The sequence below is a fragment of the Ammospiza nelsoni genome, chromosome 11, assembly GCF_027579445.1.
Source record: "Ammospiza nelsoni isolate bAmmNel1 chromosome 11, bAmmNel1.pri, whole genome shotgun sequence".
Taxonomy (NCBI): domain Eukaryota; kingdom Metazoa; phylum Chordata; class Aves; order Passeriformes; family Passerellidae; genus Ammospiza; species Ammospiza nelsoni.
Window position 1 is genome coordinate 436,596 of NC_080643.1, and position 26,675 is coordinate 463,270.

The 26,675-nt window shown below is 52.3% G+C and overlaps 1 protein-coding gene across 2 annotated transcripts in view; it reads left to right on the plus strand.

Annotated features, from left to right (window-relative positions):
* Positions 1–26,675, plus strand: part of PLXND1 (plexin D1) — a 66,737-nt gene that overhangs the window by 33,166 nt on the left and 6,896 nt on the right. For both annotated transcript variants that reach the window (XM_059480042.1, XM_059480043.1), the window contains exons 15-32: positions 2,704–2,843; positions 3,169–3,336; positions 5,213–5,303; positions 6,205–6,480; positions 7,378–7,527; positions 10,342–10,456; positions 11,459–11,566; positions 12,233–12,345; positions 13,496–13,603; positions 14,143–14,273; positions 14,557–14,755; positions 20,278–20,424; positions 21,140–21,296; positions 21,500–21,603; positions 22,577–22,640; positions 23,483–23,517; positions 24,576–24,680; positions 25,429–25,592. In XM_059480042.1, the coding sequence (XP_059336025.1) occupies positions 2,704–2,843; positions 3,169–3,336; positions 5,213–5,303; positions 6,205–6,480; positions 7,378–7,527; positions 10,342–10,456; positions 11,459–11,566; positions 12,233–12,345; positions 13,496–13,603; positions 14,143–14,273; positions 14,557–14,755; positions 20,278–20,424; positions 21,140–21,296; positions 21,500–21,603; positions 22,577–22,640; positions 23,483–23,517; positions 24,576–24,680; positions 25,429–25,592 (2,375 nt within the window). The remainder of the gene's footprint in view (positions 1–2,703; positions 2,844–3,168; positions 3,337–5,212; positions 5,304–6,204; positions 6,481–7,377; positions 7,528–10,341; positions 10,457–11,458; positions 11,567–12,232; positions 12,346–13,495; positions 13,604–14,142; positions 14,274–14,556; positions 14,756–20,277; positions 20,425–21,139; positions 21,297–21,499; positions 21,604–22,576; positions 22,641–23,482; positions 23,518–24,575; positions 24,681–25,428; positions 25,593–26,675) is intronic.

Genomic DNA, 26,675 nt, shown 5'->3' on the forward strand with positions numbered 1-26,675 from the left:
GTTACAACCTGTGAGATTTTTTGAGACTTGTGAAGCCCCTTTGTGCTGTGTAAGTTACATTGCATGAACTCACATTGTTTAAAACGATATTTTTGCTGCAGAGATTGTGTTAGTTTTGCATGAAATAATGTGTAGGGATTACACTGAAGCTAACCCCATGTCACTGTGCAATGAAAAGCCCTTTATAACTTTGTGCTGTGCTGTTTCACAAAGATAGCTTTCATCTCTATAAACCTGAAGAGAAATCATGCATTTTTTCTCTTCCCAACATGAACCTTCTTCTTGGACAGTATTCATGGACAGCCATGCTGGGTGGGTGCTGAGAGCACGTGCAGTGCTTGGAGCTTTGTGCCTCCATGGCAGCTTTAGCTGGGGCAGGACAGTCTGTGCTGCAAGTTGTTGGCCTGGGAGGAGACCTGGAGCCCCAGAAAACACTGATTCCTGGTGGCCATTGTGAGGGATTTGGGGCAGATCATGGAGTGTGATTCTCCCACCCTGAAGCCAATGACAGATTGGGTGTTTGTGCAGGGAGTTGAGAGCATGCAGCCAGCACAGGCATGGCACACCCCAGCACCCAGCAGAGCCAGGCCTGACACTGCATGGGGAGAGGCTGAGGAGCAATGGCACAGGCAGGCCAGTCTCAGCAGGAGTTCCCAGATCCCATTTCCACAGTTTCCAGGTGTCCAGGTTCACAGCCCAACAGCCCCCTTGGTTTGGGGATCCTCAGGATGTGTGTGCTGAGCTGGCACATCCCTCACTGCTGGCTGAGAGGGGGGAGAGGGGCCCCAAGAGTGGAACAGGGCTGGGCAGCTCCTTCACCAGCTCATAACATGCGAGGAAAAGCCTCTCAGGAAACACCTGTGGAAGCACCAATGCTGAACAAAGCCCAGCCTGACCTCAGCCTGGGTCCATGGCAGCCCTGTGCCGGCAGCTCCGGGGCAAGCTTAGGGAGCAGGCTTCTCCCTGGAGAGGGAGAGGATCCCTTCCTGCTTGGGTGGCACAGTAGAAAACTGCTGTCTCTCTGTCTGTCTCTGTTTGTCTGTCTTGTTTGTCTTAGCAAAGCTTGGAGCAGACAGGGAGTGCCCTGCCTTGTGCACGTGTTGGGGAGGGACACTGCATGATGGAGCTGTGTCACACTGAAAGTAGCTTTCATACCATGTGCAGACCAAGCAACACTCCTGTTTTCTTGGTTTTCCTCTCCCATCTGATGGCATGCAAATGGAGTAGCCTATACCATGTAAGGCTGGTCTTGGTGAGACCTGAGCTTGGGCATTGGTACAGTTGCCTGGAAAAGTTTAAAAGCCTTTCAGAATGAAGATACTTCATGAAATACCACATACTGTTTGTGTGCTAAATCTTTCAAAGTCCCCATTATACATGCCTAGAAGAGACAGAATTCAGCTGTAATTGTACTGAGGAGGAGGGAGAGGCTTCCTCAGGAGGTTATAGCAGGCTGTGGATGAGCTGGATTTGCCAAAGCTGGGATAGAGGTGATTGGTGCTGGCAGTGCACCAAGAGCAGCAGCCCCTGGCTCTGCCTAAGGGGAAGGGCTTTGGGGAACAGGAGTAATCCTCTCTGCTGATGCTATAGCTGTACTTATGAATATGTGGGTTAAGGGCCAAGGCCAGGAGACAGCTGCCTGCAGACACCAGAGAAATAGAAATTAGCAAAACAGATCTGGTGGAAATGGGTGACGGTCAGAACTGACAGAGGAGATGTCAGTAGAGGAGCAAAACCATCTGAGTGTAGGACAAGGGCAAGGATAGATGTTAACACATGGGTTTGTGTGTTTGACTGCCAGGCAAGGCATCAACAGCAGGCTCAGCCTGCACTGCACTGCCCACCTGCAAGGGCCGAGGGTCTGCTCTGCACGAGCGAGGGATGGGCTGGGGTGGGTCTGTCTGAGAGGGAGCCACCAGTGCCCTGTGGAAGTGTCTCAGGATCATGATTTGCTCTGCCCTGGCTATCCTGCTCAAACGGAGCAGGGATGTTGCCAGCAGCCTCTCCTGGGGTGCCTGTGAGCAGACAAGAGGGCTCAGCGCCACGTGAGTTATCAAAGCCTCCAGCTCATGAATCTCAGGAAGATTTCCAGGGGCTGCAAACACAGATAACATACACGCTAATTTAGGCTGCAGATGGCAAGAGGCAAAGTAACTTCCTCCTCAGTTCCTGTTGCCTCAAGAGATGCAGATTTGAAGCTTCCTTAGCAGGGGTCTGATATTCAATTATCTAAACCCAGGTGGCCATTTTACTGATCTCAAGGCCATCATCCAGTGGGGCTTTAACATTATCCTTGCATTTAGGAGGACATGGATCTAGAAGGGCTGAGATGGTGAGGGAAGTAATGAGTGAGAAATTTCCTTTTATTGATGGACCTTGTGCTGTCACTGGCTCTGGACCTCCTGCTGGAAATCTGAAGGGAATGGTGAGATCCTGGGCTCCTGTTTGGCCCCATGTTTCATTTACAGCAAGTATTTAGGGACCACTGAGAATCACAGAGGTTTTATTTGATCTTACTCCTTAGCGTTTGTATAGCTTCTCTTTTTCTGAAAGCTTGCCAGCAAAAGCTTTTGCTGTGCTGCTGTTTGAGCCTTACAGTGCTGGAACTCTTACTCAAACTTCTGAATCAATTCCCATGTACAGTGTGGAATATCCAACTGCAGATTTACCAGGCTAGAAAACAGATTTCCCCTTTGTTTTTAGCTTCCTGTGGTGCAGTCCATAGCTCCTCTGAATGGCCCGAAGGCAGGAGGAACAAGAGTAACCATCAGAGGCAGCAGGCTGGATGTCGGCTCAGAGCTCCGTGTCCTCATCAACTCCTCCAAGCAGTGCACGGACCTCAGGTGGGTGCAGGGCTGGGGGCTGGCACTGGGGTAGTGATGAGAGGTTGGTATTGTCCCCCAAGAAGTCAGGGAGAGCGAGGGTTTTGATGGGGGGCACCACTGCATGCTGGTGTGGCATCCCCTGCCTGCCCTTCCCCTGTGTGTGCTCGGGCCCAGCACCGGGTGCTGAGCTGGGAGCTGCCCTCAGCAGGCCTGCAGGAGCAGCTGGGTGGCGTGGCACTGGAGCGAGTGACATGCCAGCCAGCGTGTCCCCCTGTCATGGGGGGCTGCCAGCTGCCTGTCAGGGCGTGAGGCCAGGCTGCAGCTCGCCCTCCTGTCCCCGCAGCCGCACGGACAGCAGCATCACCTGCACCATGCCCGCCGCGGAGCTCACCGCAGCCGTGCCAGTCTGTGTGCAGTTCGAGAACAAGTCCTGTGCCAGCCACAACATCACTTTCAAGTATGAGAAGAACCCGGTTATATCGGACATCAACCCCAAAAAGAGCCAGATCAGGTGAGAGCCTGCCCTAGCTGAGGCAGCCTGGGAAAGAGGGGGTCAGTTCCAAGGGGAGAGGGTGGGGACAGGGTCCTGCCAGGAGAAAGCAGCTTCTCAGCCCTGGGCTGGACAGGTATAGAGGGCACCTTAGCTTGCTCTTGGGGTGCTCCAGGGTAACCCCAGCACAGAAGAAGAGGTGTCATACACCAGGACTGTACATAGCTTATTTTGATGCATTTACAAGTGGAAAAATGTCAGCCTTGGTAACAATACTGTGCACACCTCATGAGTGTTTTGGGTAGGCCCAGGTGGGGGCTCTATGAGACCCTGAGGATTTTTCTTGGCAGTAAAACTGCTGGAGGATGAGATTTGTAATTTTGGATTTCAACCTTCCCCAAGGTCACAGTATTTAATTTTTAAAGTGTGTTGCTTTTAGTTTCACATCTCAGTGGAGTTCTCAGACTTCTGTTCATTTGGATACCATAGTGAAATAACCACCCTCCTCACCTGTGGAGGCTGAAAAACCCAGGGCTGACTAGGAAATCTGGGAGGGCAGCAGGACATCGCTGAAAGCACAGCCAGAGCCAAGCAGGAGCAGGCTCTAGTGGTCTGACCCTTTGGAACAAAGCTGCCTCTCTGTTCCCAAGCACAATGCCAAGGCTGCAGGCTGTGGGAATGCTAGGGGAAAGGCAGAGCCATGACTCAGCCAGGCTTCCAACTGCTGAGCGGCGAGAGCAGTGTCTAAAAAGAGACAAGGAAAGAATGTCCTGCCTGCAGTCACAAAGGAAACCACTGGGGTGTTCCTCAGTCACCTTAGTCTGCTTCCTTGGTACTTAGAGCCGTTCCCAAATTTCAGAGAATGAAGATGGCAACTGCAGGCTCTCTCCAGCCTCTGGCGTGGCTCTTGCAGTCTGACTGCTTCAGCACCTTGCTGGACTATTGACCATGAGGTGCCAATAACTTGTGTAAAAATTTAGCTGGTTATGATTTCTCTTACCATATTGATAAAATAATCCATATAACCAAAATCTAAACCAATGCAAAATTGTACACTAGTCTGCAGATGTGACAGGCTAGTGAGAAACTTGGGTCATAACTTCCTAGCGATACCCCAGGCTTCAGAGAACCCTGGTGCCTTGTGCCCAAAGTCACTGTGCCTGGAGTGCTCTTCAGATAACAGGACTTGTGAGTCTTGCCTGTTCCCTGGCAAATACTCCAAGAAAGTCAAATGTGATATGGGGAAGGTTGATCTAGGGTGCAGATGAGTGGTGATGGTTCTCCAGCCCTTGCTCTGCCTTGTGCACATTGGGGCTGCTCATTAATCTTGTTAGTTGACTGCACAGTGGGAAGCTCATGTGTTGCATTCCCCCCAAGCAGATTCAAAACACAGCAATTTTCACATTTTGATCTAAATCATAACTTCCTGGAAGATGTAGGATGAGGGATGTTTCTCTCTCCAAGTCTCACAGTTCTGTGTGGGTTGCTGCAGGGCAGGGGCAAGGGGGGCAAGGGCAGGGGATGTGTCCTGGCCATCACTTTACAGGTCACTTCCATGGCCAGTGGCCAGGATGCCTGCTGCATACCCTGGCATGCAGAGCCTGCTCTTCTGGACTGTGGGAAGTAAGGTGGACAGCTCACTGATGCTGGAAGAGGCTCCCCCCTTTCCACTAGAGCATCTACTCCTCCTTCCTTCCTTTCTTCCGTGACACTGTGGTAGCTGTGTAGGTAGCTTCCTACTTCTGCTATAAGTAGAAGACTTTGGCCATTGGGTCACATTTTCTGCTCAGGCAGCTTGGAAACATCTCTGAGAAAATGACGGGAGGAAGATGCAGCCCTCGCATCCCACAGCTGCACTGTCCTCTACAGTCAGCCTCTCTTTCTTCCCTTGTGGCAGCGGGGGCAGGATCATCACGCTGGAAGGCAGAGGCTTTGGGCTGGTGCAGAACGTGTCCATGGCTGTGCGCGGCATCGGCAGGGAGCACACGGTGGGTGTGTGGGCCAGCTGTGCCCCGTGTGGGCCGACTGTGCCCCGTGTGGGCAGGGCTGTGCCCCGTGTGGGCAGGGCTGTGCCCCATGTGGGCTGGCTGTGCCCCGTGTGGGCAGGACTGTGCCCCGTGTGGGCAGGGCTGTGCCCCGTGTGGGCAGGGCTGTGCCCCATGTGGGCTGGCTGTGCCCCGTGTGGGCAGGACTGTGCCCCGTGTGGGCTGGCTGTGCCCCGTGTGGGCCGACTGTGCCCCGTGTGGGCAGGACTGTGCCCCGTGTGGGCAGGGCTGTGCCCCATGTGGGCTGGCTGTGCCCCGTGTGGGCAGGACTGTGCCCCGTGTGGGCAGGGCTGTGCCCCGTGTGGGCCGACTGTGCCCCGTGTGGGCTGGCTGTGCCCCGTGTGGGCAGGGCTGTGCCCCGTGTGGGCAGGGCTGTGCCCCGTGTGGGCTGGCTGTGCCCCGTGTGGGCAGGACTGTGCCCTGTGTGGCCGACTGTGCCCCGTGTGGGCCGACTGTGCCCCGTGTGGGCAGGACTGTGCCCCATGTGGGCTGGCTGTGCCCCGTGTGGGCAGGACTGTGCCCTGTGTGGGCAGGGCTGTGCCCCGTGTGGGCAGGGCTGTGCCCCATGTGGGCTGGCTGTGCCCCGTGTGGGCAGGACTGTGCCCCGTGTGGGCAGGGCTGTGCCCCGTGTGGGCAGGGCTGTGCCCCATGTGGGCAGGACTGTGCCCCGTGTGGGCAGGGCTGTGCCCCGTGTGGGCAGGGCTGTGCCCCGTGTGGGCCGACTGTGCCCTGTGTGGGCAGAGCTGTGCCTGCTCCAGCTGTGAAGGTGCGGGCCTGGCCGTGCATCGGGGCGGGCTGGGAGCGCTCTGGGCTGGTTTCTGACGGGCTCGTGCTCCTCTTTCAGCGCTGCAAGGTGCACACAGACACGGCCATCACCTGCCCCTCTCCAGCTGCCTCCAATGTCACTGCGGGGACCAAGCCAGCCCCTGTGGATTTCTACCTCAATGGGCGCCTCTACACTGACGAGCGCTCGGCCCTGGATGAGGAGATGTACCCCGAGGAGGCCCTGCACGTCAGCAAATTCAGCCTGGGCTACTACGCTGACCCCCAGTTCTCCACAGCCAAGAAGGAGAAGTGGATCAAGCATCATCCTGGCGAGCCCTTGACTCTGGTCATACATGTAAGAGGGTGGTGGTTACAGCTCTGCTTCTCTCTGCGTGCTGCCATCTCCACCCTGGGCAGCTCCTCAGTCCTAAGTACCAGCACGGGGACTGTCCACAGACACAGGACAAAGGTGTGGATGGGAACTGGGGTGGCAGGAGCAGCTGATTTTGGCTCACCCTGCAGCTTCTGCACCTCTCCACCCCAGGAAATGGTCTGGGGATGCCTTCTCAGGCATGATGACAGAGAGCTGCCTGGGGAGGGTGCTCTAGCAAGGGTCTAAATGAAATACTGGACATGTGGAAAAGAACTACAATGCCCTGGCCTGAAACCAGGCAGGTGCTGCAGAAGGGCCTGACAATAGGTGTTTATTCCTGCAGTAACAGATCATTCATTCTTCTCTTTTGGCTACTGTATTCAGCTCAGTGCACAAGGAAGTTGGGGTGCAGAAGCTGATTGGCCTGGACAATGAGCAATAGTAATTCAAAGGCCATTGTTTGCTGCAGGATATCCTAATGGTTTGCAACGTGCTCCAGAAATGCGCTCCCCCTTTCTCAGGCTTTGCAGGCGCATCCCCTGGCTGTCCCCTCCATTGTACATCCTTCCCCCCTCCCAGATGGGTGCTTACATCCTTATCTTCCATGCACAGCAGGCCCGATCAAAAGCAGATTTTTCCAGGTTCCATGAGGGGCATGTTCATCCTATGCCCCATGCTGAGTGAAGAATGGGAAACAGGAAAATGGGGAATGGCCTGGTTTTGGCTTTCCTGCAGAGTGCTGGAAAAATGTCCTTGGTGAGGGAGAGTCTTCCCAGGTCTGCAAAACAGCAGGGAATATGGAAAGTAAGGCAGGAAGATCGATTGCCATTCTGGCTGCTATGCTGCAGCCTGACATCCTGATTTTTTTCCTGCCTTTAGAAAGAACCTGACAGCCTGGGCCTGGAAAGCAATGAATACCAGGTGAAAATCGGCCTGATCTCGTGTGAGATCCAGATTGTTTCAGACAAAGTCATCCACTGCTCCATCAACGAGTCGCTGAGCTCCTCGGAGAGGCAGCTGCCGGTGACGGTGAGTGGGCTCTGCGGGCAGGGGGGTCCCTGCACACCCCTGCCAGCTCCAGCTCGCCCCGCAGGAGGCTGCACAGGGGAACGGGGGCCAGAGCAGGCTGTGCTGCAGCAGGGCAGCAGTCAGCAGGCTGCAGGGGCCAGGCTGAGGGCTGCTCTGAGCCAGCACTACCCACTGAGCTCCAGCGCTGTGCCCAGGGACGCTGCTCAGCTCTGAGAGGCACACTGAGGCCTCAGGCATGTGAGGTGTTGTCGCCTGCACTGATTTCCTGCTCCTCATGGGATGTGTTTGGGGATTTCCTTGCAGCTCTAAGCCATCAGCTCTGCCCCACCAGCAGCAGGGCTGTGAGTGGCCATGAGAGCCCAGCCTTCACCCAGCTGGGTCCCTGACGGGAGGGTGACAGCAGCACTCAGGGCTTCCAAAGGCTGCTGCTTTCTCGCTGCTGAGTTCAGTGTTCAGGGCTGCAGTTTCTCTTTGTGTCTGCAACTGCCCACAGTTTGTTACTGTCCTGTTTTCCAGAGGGCTGGACTGAGCTGCTGTGCTTGCCTCAGTTTCCCTCATGTCAGAGCCAGCCCGTGGCCGCGCAGGGATGTGACCATGGCTCTGTGTATCTGGAGAGAAAATGCCTCCGGCCCCATGGGAGACCCCACTGCCCTCTCCCAGTCCGTGCGCCGGCAGGGGATGGATGGGGGCCTGAGGCATGGGCAGGGAGGGCAGGGAGAGCTGGAGGCAGCTGCAGAGCTCTGGAGCTGGGCTGCCCAGGAGAGAGGCACAATGCACTGCCAATTTGCTGACAGGATTGTCCCGTTTACTGCCAGCAGTCTGAGGTGTATGAAATTCTTTTGCAAACTGGAAACATGGAAATGCAGAAGTAACAGAATTTCTTGAGTCATCTTAACAGGAATTTTAAATGGGGTGATTTAAAAGCATTTTTTTGTAAGAACTGAGAAACAGGGGAATTCCTTTGTGGAAGAAAAGGAATTTTTGAGTTTGCTAGTCTTGGTGTGACATTAACCAACCATGGCAAGTCCCCAGGAAGCAGGAGAGTGATACCCAGCCCTAAATATCACAAGGGTGTTCAGAGTGCACCAGCAATGAAGGTGCAGCTAGTTAATCTGCTTATATTCATACCTGTGCACCCTTACTAAACCTACAGGCATGGCTGGGGCCCTTGCCTGCCATTCCACAAGTGGCTGCTGCTTTGTCACACACAAGAAATGGCTTTGGTGACACAGGGCAGAATCTGCAGGGGCCTTGCCTGGCTCGCACTGAGTGTTGAGTAGAGCTCTCCAACTACACTAGAGACACTCGTCAAGACATTCAGGCTCATCTTTGTTTATGACCAAACAGTTTAAGCATTGAATTAAACAGCAGCTGAGGGATTTTTTTTTCTCTGAAAAATGCAAAAGGCTGAGCTGGTGAGGAAAGAAAGACTCAAAACACCTTAAGGAGCTGCCTCATTGCAGCATTTCAGAGGGAAAAAGTGGAGATCCTGAGGCTGGGCATGTGGCTGTGAGGCTGCTGCATAAACCTGCCCGGGTGCTCTTGCAGTGCTGTGGCTCCTGTCCTTGGCCAGCACCATGGCTCTTGGACAGTGTGCCAGGGTAGAGACCAAAGCTCTCAGTGCCTGGAGCCTTCCCCTGGCAGCAGCTATGCCCACACCCATGCTCCCAGAGCTAGGGCCAGATTTCCCTCAGGATGGAGCTGTGTGTCTGGTGGTGCAGGTGGTGGGAAGATCCTGCTTGTGGGACAGCTTTGGTCCAGTGGCTGAGAGCTGCTGGAATTTCACCCCGGTGGGCACCTTCCCCAGAGGCATTCCATGACACAGGAAATCAAGATTAATTTTGATTAATCAAGTGATTAATTAAAATAATAAGATATTGGAGCTCTTTCCTACCTAATTTCAAGGTTTTTTTCTCAAGTTTCTCTCACTTCTCGTTCCTTGGGAGAAGTGAAACTCACATTTCCAGAAGCGAAAGCCTTGTGTGGTCATGAGTTTTCCTTCTCAGATGATGCTGTGGAATCCTTTCATCCCAAGGACCCAAAGAGCTGTTTGTAAACGGCACCCAGTAACTTGGCCAGCCTGTGATGTGTGCTGGCCTCTTCCCTTCTGGAGATCAGGAGACCCAAGGACTGAGCTCCAATGGTTTGTGCTTGTTGTCACAAGAAGTACAGGCTGGGAGCAGAGCCAGCACCTTCTGACACCCCTTTCACTGCTTTAGCCACAAGATCATTACTTGTCTATGGTCTCGTTTATTTTTATTCCCTTAGTTTATTTGTATTTCAAGGACTTTAAAGTTGCTTAACCCTACTTCTTCTGGGTGGCAGCTGTTCTGATTTGGGAGGACAAAGGCGAGTGCAGCAGGGCTCCAAGGGCTGTTCAGAGCCATAAAGAAGCTGATGATTAGTGGTAGTGATTTTCTAGTAAGAGCAGCACAGGCAGCCTTGTGCAGTGCCAGGGGCTCTCCAGGAAAGGGCTGTCTCTCCTGGGGCAGGTGCAGTGGGGCCATGGGACCTCCAGTTCTGCCACCAAAGCCCCGTGCTGGCGCTGGGCTGGCACCACTGCAGCATCACAGCCTGCTGGTGTGGCCTTGGCATGCCCAGAGCACAGGAGGGAGCTGGGCTCCCTGGAGAGTGCCCAGGGTCTGGCAGTGAGGGGCACAGCCCGGGTCCCTCCCTCCCTCCGGGCCTGGGAGGCTGTGCCAGCTCGCTCAGAGTGAGGGTCTGCTGAGTGCTGCCCTGTGTCCCTCCCTGCTCCCAGCCTATGGCAACCTGCTGCTCAGCTCCTGCTTTTCCTGCCTCCTTCTCCTTCCTCAGATCCAAGTCGGAAAGTTCAACTACACAATTGCCATGCTGCACCTTGGGGGAGGAGAAACCGCCATCATTGTCTCCATCGTTATCTGCAGCATCCTGCTGGTCCTCTCTGTTGTAGGTAAGGGAAAGAACGAGGTGTTTCCAGGCTGTGGCAAGGTTTTTCTCTCTGCATGTGAGAGAGGTGTGAACTCTGAGTGCTGCAGTTGTGCAGTACCTGAAGCTAGTCTGGGTGCAGCAGGTATGGCACACAGCTTGTGCCAGGACCACAGCTCCCTACAGCACAGAGCTTTTCCTGGCTGAAACCACAGCTCAACTCTGTGACTTCAACCTGTGATATTTATAAACTTACCCTTTCCCCCAAATACTCAGTAGTTACTATAATACAAAAGAAAGAAGGATGTGAGAAACTGATCTTGGTCACAGGCATGATTGTCCCAGACCATTCTAAAGGTGCTCTTAGGCCAAGATCCTGTCATCAGAAGCAAGCAGTGGCAGGTGTCTGGCCGAGTAGGAAGAGCAGAGCCAGCATCCTTAGCTGCAAATCTGAAGCAGGCACATGAGTGTACGTACCTGGCTGGAAGCTGTGCTGCACACCTTTGTCCTTGGGCTAGGGTCCCTGCCAGAATCACATGCCCAGAATGACTGTGCAGCAAGAAACCTGCCAGTTCACAGCAGATGAGGGCTTTAGAGTAAGGATTTAATTTCTTTTTAACAAAGGCTCTAATGCATCCTATTTACTAGCTGTATCACCCATCATTAGAAACATATTTCTGGAGGCATGAGAAGACTGTCAGATATGAACACTGTAATACAGGTGGCAAACGTCCTCAATTCTGTATTCATTAATCAGCTGGAACACATTAATACACAGTTAAGCTGAATACCGACAGCCCAGACCTAAATTGAAGATGACAGTTACAGCATGATCATTAAATTCCAGCTGGTTCTACTTATTTACAGATAATCGACAACTGCCTGAGCAGATACCAGTCTGGTGGTAGGTGTGAAACCAACTCTGGGTTTAGCTTTCTGCACTTGTGTCAGACAGAACTGCTCTGATCCCAGTTGCAGCTGCTCCTAAGCCCGGGTCCAAAAGGCTTATTCTCTTCCTCGTTTCCAGCTCTGTTTGTGTTCTGCACAAAGAGCCGCAGAGCTGAGCGCTACTGGCAGAAAACCCTGCTCCAGATGGAGGAGATGGAGTCGCAGATCCGCGAGGAAATCCGCAAAGGTAAGTCACTGTCTGGGTGCTGAGGAACCATGGCTAGGAGCAAGATGTCAGGTTAGCAGGCTTGAAGCAATTCACCTTGTGCTCTGTAGAAGTTTATAGAACTATTTGTAGGAGAATTTCTGTGATCACCTGTGAGTTTTTACAGGGTTTGGGAATGAGGCTCAGTGGCTGGAAGTGTGGCCCTGCCACTGTCCTGCTGCCTGGCTTGGACAAGCCACTGATCTCCAGTGCCACCAGCTTCTCTGCCCTGGGTTGATGGCCCTTGGCTGTGTCAGAGGGTTGCTTGAAGGTCACACTAACCTTCAGTGTGCTTTCCTCTTGGGTGCAACAGAAACTGCAGCATGCTCCTCGTAGAGCAATGGCAGAAGTGTTCCAGGTGTTGGCACCTGCCACCCCACAGTCCATGATCATGCCACATCGGCTGACATCCTGTGCTGAGGGCACTGGGGCTCCTGGGGCAGAGAATGTTCTGTCAAGCTGGGGCAAGGTGTACAGGGTGATGGTTAAACCCCGATGGGAATGTGCTGCTCAGAGCAAACGGCTTCAGCCCCCGCAAGGGCACGGCATGGCAGGGGCAGAGATGGGATGTGCTCTGCTTTCCAGTGCCAGCCTCTCTCGGCTGATGAAGGACTGGGCTCTCACCATCTGTGGGTCTCTTTGTACAAGGTTTTGCAGAGCTGCAGACAGACATGACAGACTTGACCAAGGAGCTAAACCGCAGCCAGGGGATCCCCTTCCTGGAGTACAAGCACTTTGTCACCAGGACGTTCTTCCCCAAAGTAAGGAGACAGCGCGTGTCACGGGCACCTCATTGCTCCCAGATATGTCCCACCCAGTTTAGGGCTCTGCTACAGGGCCTTTACAGTGTCACAAAATCATTCCACTGTTATGTATTTACTTGTCACATATTTCAACCTTAATTACCATCAAAAGTGGAGCCGCACCTCCTGGGGTGTCACACAAGATCAGGCTTGCTCGCACATGACAGAAGCTGGCGGCAGCTGTCCCAGGAGTTGCTCTGGCTTCCTGTTTGGGGCCGTTGCACACCTCCTGTGAAAGAGCTCTCACACAATTACAGTGCTGGGGTCTCCTCCCGAGGGTTCCAGTGTCACCCCACTCCTTTCAGCAGAGGCTGAAGGGTGGCTGAGGGATGAATTGGCAATCAGGAGAGGGGCTTTTTGTCCCATGCAGGGTGCCCCCAAGCATTCCCAGCAGCTCAGCCAGTCCTCGGGAGTTCTTTGGATGTCTCTGTCTCACCCTTCCTGCCTGTGCAAGGTTGTGTGCGTGGTGCTCCAGTGAGATGTCCCAGTCTGTGTGCCCGGGTCCTGCAGCAGACGTGCTGGTGCCGCCGCTCAGTCCCCGGCTGCTCCGCCTGTGGCTGTGTGCCCTTCACTGCGGCTGTATTTCACCCCCGAGGCACTTGTGTGTCAGTGCTGAGGACTGAGATGATGATTTATGACTGCAGAGTGTTTCATTAGTAGCTATTACTCAGGTTTTTCAGTTACCCTGTCTCCATATCTCTGCACACTAGAGGCTTTAAGATTCAGGCTTGTATATAAGTGCTAGATATTTAAACATTTATCCCATCTGTTTTAAAAGTTACATATGTTGAAACACCCAGAACTCCTCTATTTTGATATAGTCTTCTGTAAAGCTTTCTCTTCTGGGAGTTTTCTAGCTGTCACATTACTCTATTTGCAGTCTCCTTGCCCTTGCAGCCTTGTGTCTGAGCAGACGTCTGCCTCCCCCCATCCTTGTGGTGTTTGCTCATTCAGGAGGCTCTTGCAAAGTGTTTCAAGGCTCCATAAGCCAGCCCCGTGCATGTCTTTGGAATGGGTGGCTTTAGTCCCAGTGACATGTCTCCCCATCTTATTCCCCTGAGGTGCACAGCCCACAGGTGCCCTCCCCTAACGCTGTGCTTGGTTCCAGTGTTCCTCTCTCTACGAGGAGTGCTACATCCTGCCATCCCAGCAGCTCAGCTCGCAGGTGGGCTCCCAGGTGCAGGAAACACATCCGCTCCTGGTGGGGGAGTGGAAGGTGAGTAACCCACTAACAGAACCAACACTTTTGTGTATGGCTAACCATGAACACAGACCAGCACTGGATCAGCTTTGGCGGGCTGAAGAAGGCAGATCTGTGAATCTGCTCTTGCATGGAGAAGCGTTGGCCTGGGATCCTTCCTGGCTCTGTAACCCTGCGGCTGCAGTAAGGTTTCCCTAGAACTTCTGAAAGCTGACCAAACCCAGCCCTCTTCACCTCTCCTTGTACAGCCACTAATTGTTTTGCTAGCCCTCAGCCACACTTGCTCCATCTGTCTCGTAGTGGGGAGCCCCAAACTGGCCCCAGTGCTCCAGGTATCCTCAGGAGTGCTGAACAGAAAGGAATGGCCACTGCCACTGACCCAGCTGGTGTTCCTTGCCAGCAAAGCTGCTGGCTGTGTCAGGTAGAGGGAAGAAGGGCTCTTCTACGTAGTGTCTCTGTGCTCAGTAGGGCTGTCCCTGCCGTCAGGAGGGATAAAATGTGGAGGAAAACAACAAGCAGGGCTTTCTTAGTCTGCCTTCTAAATTTTTGTTCAGGTCCCTGAGAACTGCAGACCCAACATGGAAGAAGGAATTTCTCTGTTCTCCACCTTACTCAACAACAAGCACTTTCTCATCGTATTTGTCCATGCTCTCGAGCAACAGAAGGACTTTGCTGTCAGAGACAGGTACAGGCTTCAGAACCAAAGACTTGTCTGGGACTGTGTGTTTCAGTGGATGGTTGAGTCACACTTGCCTACACATTTCTGCTAGAGATGGGTGGCTGTGAACCCTGAAGTGTGCAAGCTGACCTGAGGTCCTGCAGCACTGAATGAGGGTTGGAACTTCTAACACCATTAAGAAGGATCATGAATATTGTCTGAAAGACTGCCTTTGTGTGTTGGGTATTTTAGTGCCGGTCAGCGCTTCAGTCTCGTTGGGGCTTGAGTCCTGTATCATTCTGTGTTTCAGGTGTAACCTGGCCTCCCTGCTTACTATTGCACTGCATGGGAAACTGGAGTATTACACCAGCATCATGAAGGACCTCTTGGTGGATCTAATAGATGCTTCAGCTTCCAAAAACCCCAAGCTTATGCTGAGGAGGACAGAATCTGTGGTGGAGAAGATGCTCACCAACTGGATGTCCATCTGCATGTACAGCTATCTCAGAGTAAGAGAACCAGTCCTGCTGTGGTGGGAGCAGGGAGGAGGGATGCAGGGGGTAGCGTAGGACCTGACACTTGCTAGCAGTGCCACTCAAATGGTCACTAACACTTGGCAAACTGAATGATTCACGTGTAGGAAAGCAACCTGAAGTTCAGTTGTTTCTCCAGTTCTGCCCAGGATTTTGGTGAGCTTAGTCTTCATGGTAGCCAGAGCATGGATCAGCATTTTCACTGTGCTTGAGAAGAGCCATAGGGGACTGAAAAATAAGCAGAGTGGCTGGAGGTTTTGGGGCCCACATGGTTTTGTGCTGTTTCTGTGGCCAGTCAGTGTGTCTGCCTCAGGAGGCTCAGAAGGGCCGAGGGCACCACGGCAGGGGCTGCTCTGTGTCAGTGCCCACTGGTGTGTGGGGCCTCTGATGCAGAGGCATCCTCGTGGTTCTGCACAGATCTGAGCAGGAGAGCTGGGGTGTCTGTCCCAGAAGGCTGAGGTCTTCTCTCGGTAATGAGCAGGAAAATGTTTGGCATCTCAGAGCCATCAGCAGTCCATCTGCTCAGTGCTTTATCTCCAACATTTGCCAGTTCTGTTTGGAATTCCCCAGAAGAATTGAGCAATAACTTAATTGATTCCACAGCAGTTAATTGGAGGATACCCCATTATGCCCACGGGAAGAGCCTTGAAAAAGCCTTTGAAAAAAAATCCCTTTTCCCAAAGTGTTGTCTGCATCCACAGAAGCGGTTCTGTATTGTCTGCATACATATTGTGATGTCTTCTTATCCCAGATGATCACTTTTTGTCCTAAAGCCTAAAGGTTTTGTAGTTCATAATTTTTCATTCTAGCCGACACAGTTAGCCAGTCTAATAAAAGAAGAGTTACAGGAGTGGATGAGGATGACTGTGCCAGTGTAGCCCAGCTACCCACCCTGTAAGGATAGGAAAGAGAAAATTAGTAAATTTTTTTTTTAGTCTTCAGATTTTGTGCCTGTAGTTAACCACTGGAGAAAAAAAAGTGCTGATTTTCCCTTTTGGGGAGGGGAGACCACATGTGAGGCATCTGATCCAGCTCCAGCTTGTGCTAAAAATGGACATTGTGCAAGAAGGCTTTCTCAGGGAAAAAAGAAAAAGAGGAAAGCGGAGCCTTATCACATGGGCCTGAAGGCTTGAGCACATTACACGGCTCACTAATGGAGAGGAGCTCCACATGCAGGCTGGGCTGGGGCCGGGGGGCTGTGGCCATGCCCGGGGGGCTGTGGCCGTCCCCAGAGCTGGGCAGTGCTGCTGTGAGCTGTGAGCTGGCTTCCCCCAGCCCGCAGAGCGAGGATGAGAACAGAGTATGGTGGGAGCAGGGCTGTGAGGTCCTGTGAGGTGACCGGGTCCTTTGCAGAGCTGCTGGGCTGCTGGCTGAATGTGCATTTTCATCCACCTGCAGCAGGTTCTTGGCAGGGGCTAAGGCTACACACTGTGTTGGCAGTCCCCTCCGGGGCTCCCATGTCCAGCCTGAAGCCATGGCACTGCAGAGCGCTGCTGCAGCCTCCTTCCCATCTCTGAAAGCAAATGCACAATCAAGTTGATTTCCAGGAGACTCTGAGATCTCACACGCTCCACAGTGAGGGTGGGATCAGAGGGGACACTGAGCTGCTCCTGAAATACAAAAAGGGAAAATAATTGATCAGACAGGAGTGTCTGGAGAGAAAGTTTATCCCAGGTGACACAAGCCCAGCTGTGCAAAGGGACAGCAGCTTGATCCAGATCAGCAGAGCTGGCATCTTCCCCACCACACAAATGAGGATGGAGCTGCTATGGTGGAACAGACAGCACCTCCTTCCACACGGCTGGTGTCAGCTCAGGGCTGTGATGTAAATGGCAGTGATAGCCAAAGGCCTCCCATGTGCCTTGTGTTCCTAAGGATCAAACTCTGCTGCCTTCAGAGAGGCATTTCTTGGTTAAAAAGAAGGCTTGCCTGCCTGTAGCTCTGCTCTGTCAGACATGTGATGATGGGCCTGGTTTTCATTCCTGAATTATCCCCATTAATCACAATGTCTATTTGAAACAGCTGCTGTGAAAGTCCCCGCCGTTGTGCAGTGGAAAAATTCCAAGTGCTTGTATTTTCCCTTGTAAGTCAACGCTACATGCTCAAAACATTTGTTTCGCATTAATGCTCTGCCTAACAGCCCGTCCATTTGTGTTTTGGGGGAAAATGATTTGAAGGAGCTGTCTTCAGCTGGGAAAGAGCTGCTGGCCACAGGCATTCGTGCCTGCACATGTGGAGGGCACCTGAAGGCGGTGGAGTCCACTGGCAGGGCTGGCTCAGTGTGGGAGGGGTTGGGATGGGCTGGCAGGGGCTTGCTGCGAGGCACGGGGGCTCAGAGGAGACTTGCAGCATTTGCACAATCAATGCAGAACTCTGTGGCTGCAGAACTGAGTGAGAATTGTAGATGAAATGGTCCACGTCTCTACTTTGTGCTACAGTTTTGGTGGAAAAAGCTTTAAAAGAAAGCCTTCTCCATGAGCTACCATGGTACCATTGTGCCTGGCTCCTAACAGGGTTGGGGAGTTAAAGGAAAAGTAGGAATTTGGCTTTTATGTCTGGGTCCAAGCTTACCCAAGTTTTGCATGTGGGATGGAGGTTTTTCATTTCACAGAATGCAAACAGATAATTGTCCCAAATTTAGCAGGCGCTTGTGATAAGCAGCTGTTTTCTGTGCTGTTCCTACCCTAGGCTCACCAAAACATTTTGGAAATGGCTGTAGTGTGTTCCTGGGAGGACATCTATAATAACTTGTCAGAGATGTGTTAATAGGGCAGCAGCATGTGAATCCAGTCTGTGCTCTAAACCTTTTTGTTTTCCCAAGCATATAAAACCGAAGCCCTCCCACGCTCCGTGTGCGTGGAACAGTTCCAGTCCTGCCAGCCTGAACTGTGCTTCCCATTACTGCAGTTATTTCAGTGCCCTGGGTGGCTTTAAGGGCCCATAACAGTTCAGTCAAAAATGAAAATGAAGTCTCATTAAAATACATTCACAATAGGAGGAAAAAAAGGCCCCAGACTGTGTTTTTTTAAGTATTTTTTTGTCCTGAATCAGCACTGATCTCTTCTGGTTAAACTTCCTTTCTCCTAACTAGCCAAGTCCAAAGACAGTTTTGATTCCTTTCCAGATGAGTTTTCCGAACAATGCTGGAGGTTTCACAAGTTTGCCATTTTATCTCTAGTCCCTGACTGCCAGCCCTTCTTTTCCCGCTTTGAAATTTGCTGTCTGATTAGCACTTTTGCAGATTTCCCTAACATCCCACGGTTCCTGAGCCTGAAAGCCAAAAAGCCAAACCGAAATAGCATCTCAGCGGTGTAGCGCTGTGTGCAGTGGAGCCATGTCCCCTGTGGGGACATTTGGCCCGGGCCAGTGCTGCCCGTGCACCCTGCAGTGGCTGCAGTGACCCCCAGCCCCACGGCTTCCAGGGCAGCCTCGTGTGAGCAGGAGGGTGCCCCAGGGCCAGCCTGACCCACGCAGCCCATGCTCATTTCAACCCATAACAGCTCCCATATCAGCAGGACTCGCCCTTTTTAAGGTTTCTGGAGACTGCAGTCTCCCTATGGCTGGAGCTGCCCATGGCAGGGATGGGAAGGCTCCAGAGCCCAGCCTTGAGTTTAGCCTCAGGTTTGTCCCTGCTCACATGGGACACAAACAGGGTTCCTGTTGGTAGCATGGCCAGTGTCAGAGACTGATGATCCCATCTGCAGGGCCAGCCAGTGGTGCCTGCAATTTGCAGTATGAGGGCAGTGGTACTGCAGCCCGAGGAGGTCTCCATGTCAGTGTTGTCCCCTTGTTATATCTTGCTTCTGCCTTTGTCTGCAAAATGAACTCTTTGTCTTCTGCACATTCTTCACTCCTTGTGATGCTCAGCTTCTCCACTTCCTGACTCCACACCTTCCTCTACATTCTGAAAGCCATGCCTTCCTGCATTCCAGCACCCACAGCCCTGCTCTGAGCCCATTTTGTGCTGCCTGCTCACAGGAGCATTGCAGGAATCATTAAACCCCTGCAGCAGACCCAGAGAGCTTCCCAGTATTCATGAAGTTATCCTTGACAAGGAAGTGAGTGCCCTGCTGGCACAGACGGCGTGTGCCCACTGACAGCCCTGCTGTATCACCCTATCATCAACCGCACCAAATGCAGCGCATCCAAATTGACATCGAACTAATTGCTTTAGCAATTAGCAATTTTATAGGGCAATTAGAATAAAAGAATCACCAAGTTTTAATTAAGAAGCAGATTGAACAGGATTTAGCAGTTCCTAGCTGAGAAATATCAAAACCGTGGGGTATCTGTTGTCTTGAGCAGGCTCTCAGATGGCAGGCCTGTGTGTGCAGGGGGGAGGCTCAGAATGCATAAATGTGCAGAATTTGCACTTGCCTCTTTGGAAGAAAATCGAATGTGAGCGTTAGGGAGAATGGGATGTACTCTAACACTGAAGAGTTCCTTAAGAAAATAGCTTGTGTTTCCCTCGCACATCAGTGCGGCAGGCAGAAGTGGCTTAGAAATTTGGCATTAAACTGCGTAGCTGAATCACATCAGAAATAGATGCTCCCTGTTATATTTTTCGTTCTTGCTGCAGGAGTGCCGCAGTTCACCTCTCTCCCATGAACTTAGGTTTGATGAATGTAAAGAGTTAAATGGTGTGTTTGCCTGCTGTCACATGGGAACAGCTTGTTGACCTTGATCCTCTGTTTTGCTGTGATGAGGGCTCTGCTGTGGTATGAGAAGTATGAACGCTGGTTCCCAGAGCCACAGGCCCAGACTGTGGGCTGACTCCCATGGAGTTCAGTTCAAGCCAGGCTGTGCAATGAGGGGTTTGCCTGACATGTTCATTAGAAAGCTGGGTGCCCAGATATCTCTGTTCTTGGATTTTTGTGCGCACCAACCCTGTCTTGTCCTGCTGAGTGCAGCATGTTGTACAGTCTGCACCCTGTCAGATTGCAGGAAGCATCTCTGTAGCACAGTATGCTAGATTCTCCCTGTTCCTGTGTAATTCACATGTAAATTAATGCACATTTGCATTTTGCTGAGTATTATGTGTGCATGTTCCTGCTCAGCACAGCCGTGTATATGCCCCTGCCTTCTGAGCAGCACCCCAGCTCTGCCCCTGAGACAGCACGGGCTGGCACAGCCCTCGGTGGCATTCCACAGCTCCGGTGCTTGCTGCAGAACTTGGATGGGGTGTGTTGATGCTGACAGCTACAGCATCCCCAAAAACGGCCTGCGGCTGTTGTTGGCTGTTGTGTCCTGTTCCCCATCTGCGCTGTCATGTTGCCACAAGTCTGAAAACTTCTGAGCAGCCTCAGAGAGAGGCAAGTGGGAGCTGGGGGGCAGTGGCGCCCAGCAGGTGTTTGCAGCACCTGGGGTGGACTCGTTCCTGCTCCCTGGTATGCAGAGACACCTTCACTGTCCGCACAGAGCCTGTCCCTGCTGTGTTGCTGATGGACCTGTCACAACCAGGTCCAGTTTGCTGACTTGGTCTTCTTTCCTTTCCCCAGGAGACAGTTGGAGAGCCCTTCTTCCTGCTGATCTGTGCCATCAAACAACAGATTAACAAGGGTTCCATCGATGCCATTACAGGGAAGGCCAGGTACACCCTCAACGAGGAGTGGCTGCTGAGGGAGAACATAGAGGCAAAGCCGAGGGTGAGTAGCCATGTGCTGGGGCTTCCCCAGAGCTGGAGTGAGAGGGAGATGCCATGCTCCCAGCGTTTAGGTCTGCACATCTGCTGAGAGGAGGACCCACCCAGACAAAAAGAGGAGAGGGTTTCTTATAGAAAGAGTTGCTCTCCTTGCCCTGCAGCATTGGGCTGCAACTGAGGCAGTAGCTGTGCCTCCCTGGTCTCCAAGCAGGTGTCTGTGGCAGCCTGTAGGCCCTCACAGCTGCCTGTCTTGCTGTCCAGGAGCTCTCAAGGGCTCCCTGCACTGCAGCAAACCCATCCTGCAGCAGGCTTAGCACTGGTTAAGCATGGATCCCGTTGCATCAAGCAGAGGCCGAGCAATGAGCTTTGGTGGTCCTGTTAATCACCAGTTGGAGCCAAGCAACTGAGGACACGGCTGGTAATGGGGGCTGACCCTTCCTCCTGCCTGTGGTGGTCAAACCCCATTACCAAGACAACACGAGAGGGGTCTGCTCTGTTGCTCCCTGAGTTCTCCCACCTTGGTCAGCAGAGCCCTCAGTCCCTGAGGCTGTACATCAGTGCTTCTCATGCTGTAAAGCATCAATGGCCACATTAGTTCAGCCTGATTTCCATCAGCATGGGGCCCAGGGCACACCAACCAGAGCTGTGCAGACACCACAGGTTCCAAGCATTCTTGGGAGAGCCAGGCAGATTGTTCCTAACACAGCCTCTCCCTGCAGAACCTCAATGTCTCCTTCCAAGGCTGTGGGATGGACTCCCTGAGTGTCAGAGCCATGGACACAGACACACTGAGTCAAGTGAAAGAGAAAATTCTGGAGGCCTTCTGCAAGAACGTCCCCTACTCGCAGTGGCCAAGGGTGGAAGACGTTGACCTCGGTAAGGACCAGGTGTAGGGCACCAGCCGCTCTGTAAAAACAGATGAAGCACCTATAGTTGTGCAGCAGCTGTTGGTGCCTGTCAGAGCAGTGGGTGAAGCAGCATGGACAGGAGGACAGACACCAGGGCAGCCATGCAGTCCCAGACCCCCTTGCCCTGCCTCCTTCGGGCTGGGGTCTCACTTCTCCCCTCTCTGTGTTCAGAGTGGTTTGCCACCAGCACCGACAGCTACATCCTGCGGGACCTCGATGACACCTCGGTGGTGGAGGACGGCAGGAAGAAACTCAACACGCTGGCACATTACAAGGTAAAGCCAGACCCCTCAGGGGAGCCCTGCCTCCCCGGGGCCTGCCTGGCCTCCAGGGCGAGCTGCGGTTCCCCTCCAAAACGGGTTCATCAGGAGCAAGCAGAGAGGTTGCCATAGCTCCGTGAGAGCTTCCAGGGAATAGACATCTGCCCTGGCGAGAATCTCGTTAATATTGCAACACACAGAAACTAATTAACACTCTTCATGCAAAACAAGTTATTACTGACAACAGAAAGAGGGGGGGGGAAAAGCTCTTATTCCCAAGGGCCACCAGCCTGGCTGATTAGTATCACTGTGCTCTTGATCCGCACTCCTGCTGAAATTGCAGCTACAACTGTCACTGCCTGAGAGCAGGGGCTAGGGATACCATCGAGGAAGTGAGGCCAAAAATATGAGGAAACATGGTGAATCAGATTGTTTTCTTGACTGTTTTTCTGTTTAAAATTAAATGAAACCAGAAATACTTAACGATTTTCATATTCCCTGGTATGCCTGGAAGCATAATCCTCCCTGGTGTGTAGCCGTGCCTGGAAAACAGAAGTGGAGCTGAGTGCTGATGGCGTGGTTATCGGGGCAGCAGCCGTGCCGCTGGCACGCTGCCCCCAGCACAGCGACTGCGCCAGCCCCAGGCTGCCACCACCCCTTCTCCCCTTTGGGGAATGGCAAACCAGCCCCTGCACAGCCAAACTCTCCTTCCTTTCCAAATTACCTGGTGTCGACATCCAAAAATGTACCTTAGATACATGTATTTGCCCAATTCCCATCAGGTTTGAGAACCTCACTGTCTTGTAATTGTATTGAAAATTCCCTTTCCACATAATGAGGGACAGAGGCAGAGCAAGGCAGGTTCAGAGGATGTTTGTGGCAGAACTGTGATTGCACCAGCATCCCCCAGCTCCTGGGATGTCCACAGGACCAGGGAGGCACTGATAAGGCCCCTATCATCAATGTGTGCTCTTCCCTTCCTGCACAGATCCCTGAAGGGGCATCCCTGGCCATGAGTTTGACAGACAAGAAGGACACCACGCTGAGCAGAGGTAACATCTCACTCCTCTTCCCTGCTGCTGATGACTGGGCAGGAATGCTTACATTGTCAGGGTGGTCTCTGGCTGGGGATAGTGGAAGACACTGCCAGCCCCCGTTCCTGGGTGCTGGGGATGCGGTGGCTCTAAACGTGTGCTATCCAATCTCCTCCCTGTGCCTCATGGTGCTCTCCCAGCCCTCAAGGTGTTTGCACCTTTCCATCTCACACCCTCACTGGGAGCTGGCATCCAATCTGCGCTGACAGAGTGAGAAAAAGGAAGAATCTGAAATCACTTGGTTGAAAAAGTCCTCTCCCTCCCAGTTACATATATTCAGTCCTTTGCCAGTGCATTTCTAGGTTTCAGGCTGTGCTGAATGAAAACAGAACAAGTGAGACAAAAATCCACATTAAACAAGGAATTTCAAACCCTGTTTCCAGGCTGCCTCCAGAGAGCCTAGCTCTCCAGGAGTCCTTTGTCTGCTGTGGCAAGGAGCTGCCCTGGTGCTGAGGCTCGGAATAATCCTGGGAGTGTGGGGCACAGCAGGGCACAGCAGGGCTTCACAGTGCAGGAGTGGCCCTGTGCTCACCCTGCTCTCATGCCCTCTTGAGTCTCTCTTAAAATATCCCTCAGGTCCCCCTTAACGTATCTCCTAGGGGACTTTGTCACAAGCCTGATAATGCCATAAACAACCCCAAAACAAGGAGAAACGGTGAGATCACTTGTGGTTGATAACACCAACTTGGTGTTGGGATTCTTGGGGTTCAGATGCCTCTTGACATGGAGGTCACCAGTGTAGGTGGATTTCAGTTTGGGGCCCCCTGACTGAGCCACTGTGTCTCTCTTCTTTTTCACAGTGAAGGATTTGGACACTGAAAAGTACTTCCACTTGGTAAGTATTCCTCTCCTGGCTGCAGAGATGATGGCTGCATGTGGGGGCTGCTGATATTAACTTAAATTATTTCTGTGGTCTGTAGTGCAAGATGTGATGAACAAGCTGCATCAGGGCTCATTAGTTCTCTTCAGCAGGGTTCAAAGCGGCGCAGAAAGGTGATCTGTAGATAAGCTTTATCTGTAGATAGACTGAGGGACATGATAAAGAATTACTGGGATGGCAGAGAAGTTGCTGTGTCCGATGGAGCTGCTGGCAGCACAGAGAGCTCAGGGGCGAGGTCAGAGCGTGGCACAGTGTCGGTGGTGGCGTCCTGACACCTCGGCTGTCACCTGCCGGGAGCTCCTGGCATCCTGCCTGCTTCCTGGGCTCAGCAGGCCCGTGGGCTCCTTCTGCTGCACCGTGCTGGAAGTGCCAAGTGCTAAATGCTGCTAAAAGCTGTTATGAAAAAAGGTGTCATGGACAACAACAATATTTTATAGCCTGGTTTGAGGCTTTTTTTTCTCTGCAAGCATTTCCATGCTCAAGTAGAAGCACACATGCACACACACACATGCAGAGCAAGGAGGGAGAAGGGATGGGAAGCCAACTGTTCACATGTGAAACAATGCCAAGATGGATGTCAGTTGCTTGCTTCGTCATTATAGAGAATAATTCACTGACCTAACCAGTGGAATATTCATTTTTGTTTTGAAAAAGCCAGCATCCCTACATACTGTGCTTTTTCCAAATCCAAGCAAAGCTGGTTTCTGCAGAAGCTGGGAGCCCAAGGTGCAGTGCAGCCCAGGGGGGCAAACAGGCCAGCATGCAGAGGAAAATGGATGGGTTAATTTCCTTCATCTAGGGTGAGAGAGGCAATAAAGAGCACTGGAGAAACAAATGTCATAAAAATTAGTATTATGGATCACTTTTTTTAAGCCATATAAGGGTGTGTTTATAAAGCAGTACCTGCTTTTTAATTGAATTTTATATGCGGTTGAAATTCTATGCTGGAAGGAAAATTTAGTGGGATGCTTTCAGGGAAGAGGGCTCTGACCATGTGCTTTATCTGGAACCAGGTTCTCCCAACTGACGAGTCAGTGGAACATAAGAAGTCCCACAGACAGAGCCATAGGAAGAAGGTTCTTCCAGAGATCTACCTGACACGGCTGCTCTCCACCAAGGTAGGAGCTGGGCCGCCCCCGTTCTTGGCAGGTGGGATTGTCTGTGGTCTGTAGGGAGAAGCCTGCTCGAGGGAAGGAGCCCTGCAGGGCTGGTTGCTCCCCAGAGGCAGTGGGACCCCTCTCCTGCATGGCTGGAGCATGTTTAGTGGGGCTGTCGGGCTCCTCGGTGTCCCTCCAGCTTCCCAGTGCATCCTTGCTGCTGTGTGATGCCCCACAGGATCTCCCTGCAATGGACTGGCGTCTGTGCAGACTAAAGGGATTCTGGCTGCCTCAGGGCGTGAGATGCATAACTGAGACCTGAGGCCATCTCCCCAGAAAGAGATGCTGCTGGGACAGGAGATGGAGAGGCTCAGCTGTGGGAGCAGGAGAAATGTCTGTGTGATCTGAGGTCAGATCTGACCCATCTTTAATCCCAGCATGGTGCCTCACTGAAGCAAAGATTACAGGGATGGCCAGCAGTCTCTAGTCTTCTCTGTCTGAGGTGTACAGACCAAGCACAGATGTGAGATCCCAGCAGTAAGAAAGAAAATCTCGATGCCAAAAGAAATTAACCCTAAATGCAAATTTATCATATCACTATCCACAAACAAACTGTTCCCTCCCTGCTTCAGCATCCCCTCTCTCTTCTGACTTATCCAACTGGCAGCAAAGGGTTTCCCCTGCTGTGCAGCAGTCCCAGCCCCTCTGCTGTTCTCCTGGGCTGGGTGCTGCTGCTCTCCCCAGGGTCCACTGTGTCCTTGTCCTGCAGGGGACACTCCAGAAGTTCCTGGATGACTTGTTCAAAGCCATTCTCAGTATCCGAGACGATAAACCACCCGTGGCTGTGAAGTATTTCTTTGACTTCCTAGAGGAACAGGCAGAGAAGAGAGGCATCACAGACCCTGACACTCTGCACATCTGGAAGACCAACAGGTTTGGAAAAGGAAATCTTTCTTTTCTTCCTGCCATCTCTTAGGAGCAGCAGCTGCAAAACCCTTGTGTCCTGCACTAATCATTAGATTGCTATAAGTAGAAGAGGGACTTGGAAAACAGGGAGGGTGGCAGAGAGGGCTGTGAAAGATGAAGCCAAACACAGGATTGGAGAGCTTTGAACAAATATGAAGCCCAGGGGAACGGTGAGCTGAAAGAGGAGGCATGGGCAGACAAAGGGCCAAAAGAACTGGCACACAAAAATAATGAAGGGAGAAATAGGATGATGGCAGACAGCAATGGTGTCAGCTGCAAGCACTGGAGACAGAGTCCAAGACCATGTCAGGTCTTAAAAATGTCATGGAAATTTTAAAACCCACATATTTGGATCCTTTTCATTTATTTTTCTGCCTTTCCAGCCCTTTAGTGGCACTTTTCCTGCTTAGGTCTATAACCAGGCTGTCTCCAGGGTGTTCAGGGGACTCCAGGAGCAGGTGCTGGGACAATGGCCTGCTGGTGAGCACCACAGCAGTGGCACCCGATGGAGTGGTGCTGAGGGACACGAGCAGCGGCAATGGGGTGGAGGAGCCAAAGTGAAGGGGAAATAGTGCAGGAAAGAAACCAGAGGATTTAAATGAAGAGAGCAGGGAGCTTGGAGAGAGTGTCAAGAAGAGGCTCAGCAGTTTCGAGATGGTGGAGACAGGAACTGTTTCCAGCCCAATGTGTGAAAACTAAAACCAAATTTTACAGGGAAAGCAGGCATGCAGATGCAACCATTGGGCAACAGATTTGCCTACCCTTTACTACCTTCACTGTCCTGTAGAGCCAAGACTTGGAGCGGTTTTCACCTCTCAGCTGCTGTGGAGGGTAGGAAGGGTGAGCAATAGACTGAAGCTGTGTTGTGGCCAAATCAGCAGTAAAATAACTAGAGAAAATGATGAGAGAACAGAAAAAAAGACAGACGAAATGTGTTTTGTGGGGCTCACTATCAGAACCAGATGATGGGTTAGTGTCAGGAAGGAGGGAAAAGGAGGTGCCACCATTGCTCCAAAGAGCAGCAAGTGGGGAAGCCTGACTCAACAGACC